General features: G+C 34.3%; 1 protein-coding gene across 1 annotated transcript; it reads left to right on the forward strand.

Annotated features, from left to right (window-relative positions):
• The first annotated feature begins 5852 nt into the window (after positions 1-5852).
• On the forward strand, positions 5853-7797 carry LOC149207164 (uncharacterized). The gene is made up of 5 exons (XM_089397948.1): positions 5853-5859; positions 5949-6028; positions 7007-7101; positions 7226-7347; positions 7568-7797. Exons 1-5 carry the CDS (start codon positions 5853-5855, stop codon positions 7666-7668), a joined length of 405 nt encoding a protein of 134 aa, XP_089254074.1. The 3' UTR covers positions 7669-7797.
• The last annotated feature ends 546 nt before the right edge of the window (positions 7798-8343 follow it).

Consider the following 8343-nt stretch of genomic DNA (forward strand, 5'->3'; position numbering starts at 1 on the left):
AATCGGTAACTGGTGATTAGAGATGGAATTATTAAGATATTTTATTTTGGAAATTTATGGTTTAATTATTATTGGAAGCGAATGATCTATAAGACATTATTAAAAAATTTGAGGTAGAGTTGATCGATCCACAATTATTGGTCACTCACAAGAAGAAAGAAGTGAAGGCTAATTGGATGATCATGGGCATCGTAAAGTATCATTTGGTTCTTCATGTATTTAAGAGGAATATTACAAAGGAAATGTTTGATGTTGTAGTTTGTCTTTACTGAATTCAAAACATAAATATGAAGATGATATTATAAAATAAACTCTGGGATACAAAGATGACAATACTAAATTCAATCACTAATTACCTCATGAAGGTTATGCATATTTGTGATCAACTTGTGGTGCTTGGGGAGAATATTTTAAATGTAGAGCTAGCGATCATTAGAATAAATGGATTCCTACTTTCATGGGAATAGTTTGTCAAAGTATTTGTGCTCGTGATAACTTTCCTAACTTTGAAGGGGCATGGGATGATTGTATCCAATAGAATGAAAATCCAACGACAACAATGGTGATGAGAACTTTGCCATATTTACAAAACCAAAGAAGGGAAGAGACAAAGGACCCAGTAAGGGTGAAGAAAAGAATATTGAATGAAGCTCATAGTCAATGAATAAGGAATTCAATAAAATCAAACTCTTCATTTTCCATCAGCATGGGAATTATGCATCATATTGTGTATAAAAGAAGAAGGAGAAAGAGAAGTAGCAATAAACGTAGGTGGGAAGTTCTGTAGAAACTCAAATGGATGAGTTTGTTTCCAATTTTGTGAAATATTTCTAGCTAGTATCCTACTTTTTACGTGCACAATTTAGGAATGCATGCTATGTGCGTGTTGGATAATCTTATAATATGACATCTATTTTGTTGTAGTTTTCTAGTGTAGCAGAGTAGCACTTGTGGTTTTAAGTTGAGCTTAGTGATTATGTCAAGTTTAATTTCAACATGGAGATGACATAAAGTACTTAGTAGGAAGAGTTATATGATTCCCTTTCAATGTTACTTAGGTGACTTTTTAGACTTGATGATTTTTTGGTTTCTCTTGGGTCTGGGGAAGAAAGTAATTTCAAATTTGGTCATGGATGATAAAGAATATATTTTAAAGTTTAATAACCTTAAAGACCTAAAAATAAAGGAATATAGCCTATATATAACATTGGTAATATGAGTTATAGATGGTAATATTTACGTTTCATATGTTGAACTTTTTTTAGCATCGCTTCACAACAGTGACAACCTATGTAAGATGTGGCACAAGGGGGTGGGAATGTGCATCGAAAGACACTGCCTACTCAAAGGAAATAGTCATATTTATTCCAAATTTCAGTTCTAGGTTCCAAGGAGTATGAAAGGGTGCACTCTTTCTAGGCATGTTAGTGAGAATAGGTATAAGGAGATTGTATACGTAGTACATTCAAATGCTTACGGATTGATATTGGTAGAATCACTTTTGGGACCCATGTATTTTTCTTATTTTATTGATGGATTCAATTTTAAGATATGGGGTATAATTCTTAAATACTAGGGAATAGGTCCTTAGAAAGTTTTAGGAAGTCAAACATCTAGTTAAAAACCATATAAGAAAGAATACCAAAGTCTTGAGATAAGAAAATTGGGATGGCTATACCTCTAAAGCGTTTGTGGTTTTTTATCAAATGGTAGTTATTAAGAGGGAACTAACCAATCTATACAACTAAATACAAAGTTGGTCTACAAAGTGGAAGAATAAATTATTCATATGGTTTACTAAGCTCGAGATTCATGATTAGGACTTGTCCATGTTTTTTTAGGTACAGTCCTATAACATAATATTATACATACGAAATAAGTCTTCTCGTAAGATATTGGAGGACAATATGAGATAGGAATCATTTTATACAATGATTCCAAAGATGAGGCTTTTATTCATCTTCAAATGTCTAGTCAATATCTATGTATTGGTGGATAAGTTGACCAATTTGGTCCATATAAAAATAAAGGTTTATTTTTAGGTTATAATGAGACTTCGAAGGCCTACAAGATATATGTTCTAGAGTTTTTGAAGAGATGTAAATTTTGCAGAATAATTTTCACCAAGGAACTTGTTCCATGAGAATTTACAAGGAAAAATTATGAAGAGAAAGAAGATCAAAAGGTTTACTTAGGGTCACTAGTGAATTTCATCATAGGACACTAACTTTTAGGTGAAGAGGAAGAGAGATTGGATCCTTCAAATTTTACTCAGAGTCCTTGGCGGTTTACCTAAAAATTAAGGGATCCTTGAGAGTATGTTGCGACTCCTAGGAGAACCATTAGATGGAGTGGACCTCCAAGGAATAATTTGGAACTAATGAGAAGCATCATAGGCTTCAAAATTTTACCTTTTTGGAGTTAATAGATTGTTAGGTTTAAAAAATTACACGCTGAATTAGTATACCTCCATTAGTAAAAATGTTGTTTCAGAGATAGTTCCAAGATAAAGGGAAATTCAATTATGCGTTTTACATGGCTCTAAAATATCAAACATAAAATAGATCGACGCATTGATAATTCAAGGTATTTTTATGTTATGACTACAATATATAAAAATAATATAAATCATAATAATCACAATAATGATTAATTAAATAATAATTAGTTACCGAAGAGGCATGTCTTAAGAGACACGAATTTTCATGTAGGGTTACCCACCTAGGTATATAAATGGGAACCTTAGTTGTAATCAATATCTCATATATCTCACATCTTTTGTACTAAAACATTTTTATACAAATAGTACTTGTCCTATGATGGATACTTTTATATTTAAGATGTTGTTAATATTTCGTAAGTTATATACTCCAGAACGCTTGGAATATATTGATGCCTATTGAGGAAAAGCAAACACACACACACATGAATGAATAATATAGTTTGGTTACAACTTAGGGCCCCATATGTATACCTAGGTGGGTACCCCTTCATGAAAAATCATATATTTTAAGACTTGCCTCTTTAGTAACTAATTATAATTTAATTAATTATTATTATGATTATTATTCTTTATATTAGTTATACTATTCTTATATATTATATTCATAATAGTTTCAATGTGATAGGGTTGTTCTAGAAAGAGGTAGCGAATAATAAAGATACATTTTTCTGTAACTACTAGGTAAACTTCAATTGGAATAGTTATGTCCTTACTTTTAAATATGGCGTGGAGGATACTCAGATGGATTTTAAGATAAATTTATTTAATCAGACAATTGAGGAATTCTATAGAGAGTAGCATCATGGTATTCCATGTGATATAATTATTTTTTAGAGTATGTGAGATGAAAATAACCACAACAAAAATATACACACTCAAATAAAAACTTGAGCATTGAATGCTTAAGTTAACATGTATATTGTTCCCATGAATCTTTATTATTTGTCTAAAAATGCATTTAAAAACTTATTTATACATGAGCATCGAAAGTATTGAATCCTTAAGATATAAATTCCTTCATGACAATATTGGAGGAAGTTTACATTAACTCCCTTTGAATGCAAAGGTATTACCCTAGCTTTATTCCAAACTAATAGAATGTTTTGAGCACATGCTCGAAAATGTCATATTTTCCTTTGAAACTTGTAATTTCTAAAAATATTATATATGTGTTTCCTATTATAGAGCTTAGTAGATTTAAATTCAATATTTTATGCTCCCACATTAGGGTACAAAAAGTTTCATGGCCACTTGGTCATGATTTTGAATCTACTAGCATATTGTAGTATATTCTTCCCCTCCCAGATCCCAAGCTTGATTTTGGCGTTTACCACATTACTATTTGTTGTTTTCTACAACATTCAATGATACCACACTTTGTCTTATTGTTTCTTTGAGAAATATTGCATGGATCCACCTCTTTCTCTACCTTCAAAAAATATAATAAATTTGTTTTCATATTGTTCTTCAATCTATCATTTAATAACTTATTTCCCCCACTCCATATCTTTTTCATATGCATAACCTATTTCCATTTTCATATAAAACTCCTTTGGAACCCTTGGTTCTTTTGCAACCTTCATATGGTCTTCCCAAACCTTGGAATTTGATAGTTATTCTTCTAGAAACTTCAAATCCTAATCATATTCTATTAGCATTGCATCTAAGTGTCGGCCTTCTTCTTTAGGACCCAAAATCACACAAATTATTAGCTTGTAAAATTTGAGACTCCTTCCCCTCTTTGGATGTTTTTTTCATCATCTCCTTGCTTTGATATATATTCTCTAAAGAATTGATGAGAATTTATATTGAACCTTTTCCATATCCTCATCTTCCTTTACAAGCATAGTGTCTTTCTTGGGTTCACAGTAATGAACTTCCTCTCCTACTATCCGCACTCAACTTCCAAGTTTTTCTTCTATTTTAACATAGACTTCCATCGTATATATCACCTCCCTTCTATATAATTAAAAAATATATCATTTAATTCTCATTTTTAACTTGCAATCATAATTCTAGTTTTCTCTTTCTTCTCCCTATTGTACCAGCTCCATGAAAACATTGAATTTCTCTTTTAATTCGACTCTCTTTTTCTCTTCCCAACTCATTGTCCCTATTATTCAGTTTCATTAAGCTCTTCATTTTGTTTCCAACTGTTTCCAATTTGATATATGCTTAAAATTCTTTCCTCTATCTCTTATACCTTATTTCAATATGCTGGTCATTTTTCTCTCTTGACATACTAGAACTTTAACATGTATCAAATTTATACTCCATCTGATATACATTTTTTATATCATATAATTTTAACTCTTATGTTTTAACCCAAACATTAACATCAAATTTAATTTTATTAAAGGCTCCACTCACACAAAAGCTTCATTACAAATTTCCATTCCATAGTTTGCCATCTCTTTTAATTAACGTATTTTTTTTCTCTATTCAAATATTAAAGATACCCTCCAGCTCTCTTGAAATCAATTTTTATGACTTTAAATATAATAATAAAATATTATAATGTCACCCTATATCATTTTTCCCATTGATTCCATGGCGTTTGCATGAAGTATTTAATTAAGACACTTTTCCATGTAGTAAAGCAAAAGAAAACAATTCTTACTTTTGAATGATGTGCCCTAAGTTATATGTCAAGTGCCTCCTTTTAGTGGGCAGTCCTTGTATCGTGTCATTCAACTTTTTTTTTTATTCCTTACGATGTGAATTTTTCCATTTTGTTGCCTCAACTAGCGTCGCTCATCTTCTCATTCTGTTAGCTAGCTAGCGTCGCTCTTCTTCGATCACCGTTATGTGCTTGGTATTAGAAAGACAAATACTTGTCAGCAAGTCACAATTTTCTCATGGCAATTTTTTTATTGGGAATTTAGCTATTTTTCTAAATTCTTATTGTGGGAGTGTATAAATAATTTTTATAGTTAAAATTGATTCAATACCATCAATAACTTTTAAAGTACCCAATAAACCTGAGATTTAAAAGTTGAAATTTAAATTTTGCAAAATTAAAATCATACCAAAATTTCTATTATTTTCCTAACAAATTTATTACACAAAAAATCAATTTGGAAAACAGTAATACCCTCTGCAACCTGCAAAACCATGTGGAAATAAACAGATCCCTGCATTTGGATCATGACATCATAAAATAACTATGCTCCCCCGTTCTTTTTGTTCACGAGCGTCATCAGTAAAGAAAAGTCTTTGTTTTACTTCGGTAATTGAAAAGACACTGAGATTCCAAGATCGTATCACCGCCATCAGATGTAATTACTTTTTCAAATCAACGAAGAATACAACACTGCAGCAACGGCATACCTACATTTCTTTTAATACGATGGAATGTTTTCTTCATGATCATCTCACTAGCAGATCCATTTTGCATGACTCAGAAAGAATTGCTTATGCACTTTTCCATTTGGTTCGTGTGCAGGGGACGTCGTCAATGTCTATGCCGCATTCAACCTTACATTGCACACGACGCTGCAATATAATCTCTTCCTTTTTACCGTGGTGGGTGGATCTTTAACATTGTGCAGGGGACTTCCTCCCGCATTCAACCGATTGCACACAACACTAACAATACAATGTCTCTTTCTTTTTACCGTGGTGGGTGGCCCTTTAACAATGTTGGATTCTTCGAGAATTAGTTAACAATTGGCCCATGGTGGATCCATATATGAGTGTGGCCTTCACACGTTGAGCATTTGCAAAACACTGCACCTTTTAATATCTACCGCTGGTGTAATCACCTCTTCCTTCTTTCAACGACCTGCAAGGATTGCACTCGCTCTCTGTAGCACGGCCACAATTTTCGTGGATGACTCCAAGATCCAGCGTCAATTTTAACGCATGACGACACTACTCGTAAGCCTTTCACTTAAGGACCATGATAGCACTTGATACACAGCACCACAGCGGACAGCTACACATTCAAATCAAAATCTAAACCTGAACATTGGATGCATAGGATAACGCATATGCCTTTGACTTAAGGACCACGATAGCACTTGATGCACAGCACCACAGCGGACAGCTACACACTCAAATCAAAATCTAAACCTGAACATTGGATGCATCGGATAACGCATATATTAGTTGAATGATTCTTTATTATTTGTCCAATATGTAATTTAGAAACTTATTTATACGAGCATGGAAACTCTCTAATTTATAGATGAGAATGGGAACTCTCTGATCCACACGAGACAGAATCCTTCTTAGAATCAACTAACTTGAATGTAGAGATATTATCCTTATTATACGTCAAACTAGTAGTAAAATGCTTTTGCCGGCGGTTGATGTTAATGATAAGGATTTGATCCTTGGCGCTTGCACAGTTGATTGGTACTGTTGGTTTCGGTTCTTTGACAAGTGTCCACTCTCGGAATTCTCAAACCTGTCTCGGTATGGGCGATCAAACCCGCACCAAAGTCATTTGTTCACCCATTCTCCCGGTTCTGTGAGCTCTGCGTTCTTGGCGGTTTCTAGTGGGTTCGATATGGAGTTCTATTGCTGCGTCCTCTGGTTCAGGGCTTCGGCCTGATAATCTCCCCTCTTCATCCAGCAATGGCTGTACCCAATCGGTAGGTTCAATTCTTGTCTGGTCCGTGTTAAACTTTGACTGTTCGTTGGGTGTCTGTGGCTTTCTGTTACGTCCCTGCGTCCCTTCTCTTTGGTATGCGTTTTTAATGTTTGTGTCTTCCTCAGTTGTTGTGGTCGTTTGCTGGTTGGAGCTGCTTCAAGTGGCAACCCTCTGGTTTCGAATCGACCTTCCACGAAGCTGGCAGAATCCGGTGTCAACCTTCTTCAGTTCCTCCGTCACTCACAGGGTAAGTTCATTTGGTTCCATGTTATCAATATCTGCTCCTTTTCCCTCAATCATCTAATGGTTCAGCTCCTTGTGAGCAGGGCCACCGAGTGAGTTTGTTATAGTCCTGGCTTGCCTCCGTCAAGTAAAGAACTGAAACTTATTTGTTTTTGTTAGGTTGCAGGCTCTCTTTTCTTTTCTCTATCAGTGCTTATATCATTTGTAATTGTTTGTTGCTATAGGTATGGCTGCTAGAGGGTTTCGGCGCCTGGCAATTTGGCTGCTCCGATTGGACACGAGTAGTGTCATTCTCTGTTCTCTGGTTGCTTCTGTTCGGTCTTAGGCTATGGTTATTAGGGTCTGTATAATTATGGTTTGTTGGGTCGCTATATGTACATTGTCTCACTGTAGGCTTACACAAGCATTTCTTTCTTGTCTAGTTATTGTAATGGGTCGAGGGTTCTAAACCCGTACTGTGTCCAGTTCCCGCTTTGTTGTAGGCATGGTCGGTATAATTGTAGAACATGTCTTTTGGTTTTGAACAAGATGTATATCGATGTATGAATGAACTCAAAATTTATTTTCTTGTGTGTATTACTTTAAATATGGAACTGTAAATGGTTGTTCATTGGCCTACCTGGCAATGTTAAAACGTTGTTACTTGTTACTTGTTTCAAATGTGTGTATGGTCTCGGGAACTGTATGGTTGGTTTACACTGCACGTCCCTTGGGTGCCTTTGCAACCTATGTGCTCACGTTCAATTGCTAAAATCGTTGTGACTCCAATCACGTATAAGACCATATGCCTGCACATATACTACAAACAGTCTATACTATACATACAAACAAATGCAATCCCACTTAAAATAATGTAAACGGCCTTTGGGACGTTGAAGAGGAAATGTGCACAGAAATTTCAATCCTTTATTTTTTCATTTCTCTGTCCAATCAAACCCTGCACTGTGTTCTGTTTCCTTCTTAAAACAACTGTTAGAAAACTGTTAGTTTTCCAACCACT

The sequence above is a fragment of the Pinus tabuliformis genome, chromosome 1_2, assembly GCF_031772625.1.
Source record: "Pinus tabuliformis cultivar Carrire ecotype Pingquan chromosome 1_2, CPIR1, whole genome shotgun sequence".
NCBI classification, from domain to species: domain Eukaryota; kingdom Viridiplantae; phylum Streptophyta; class Pinopsida; order Pinales; family Pinaceae; genus Pinus; species Pinus tabuliformis.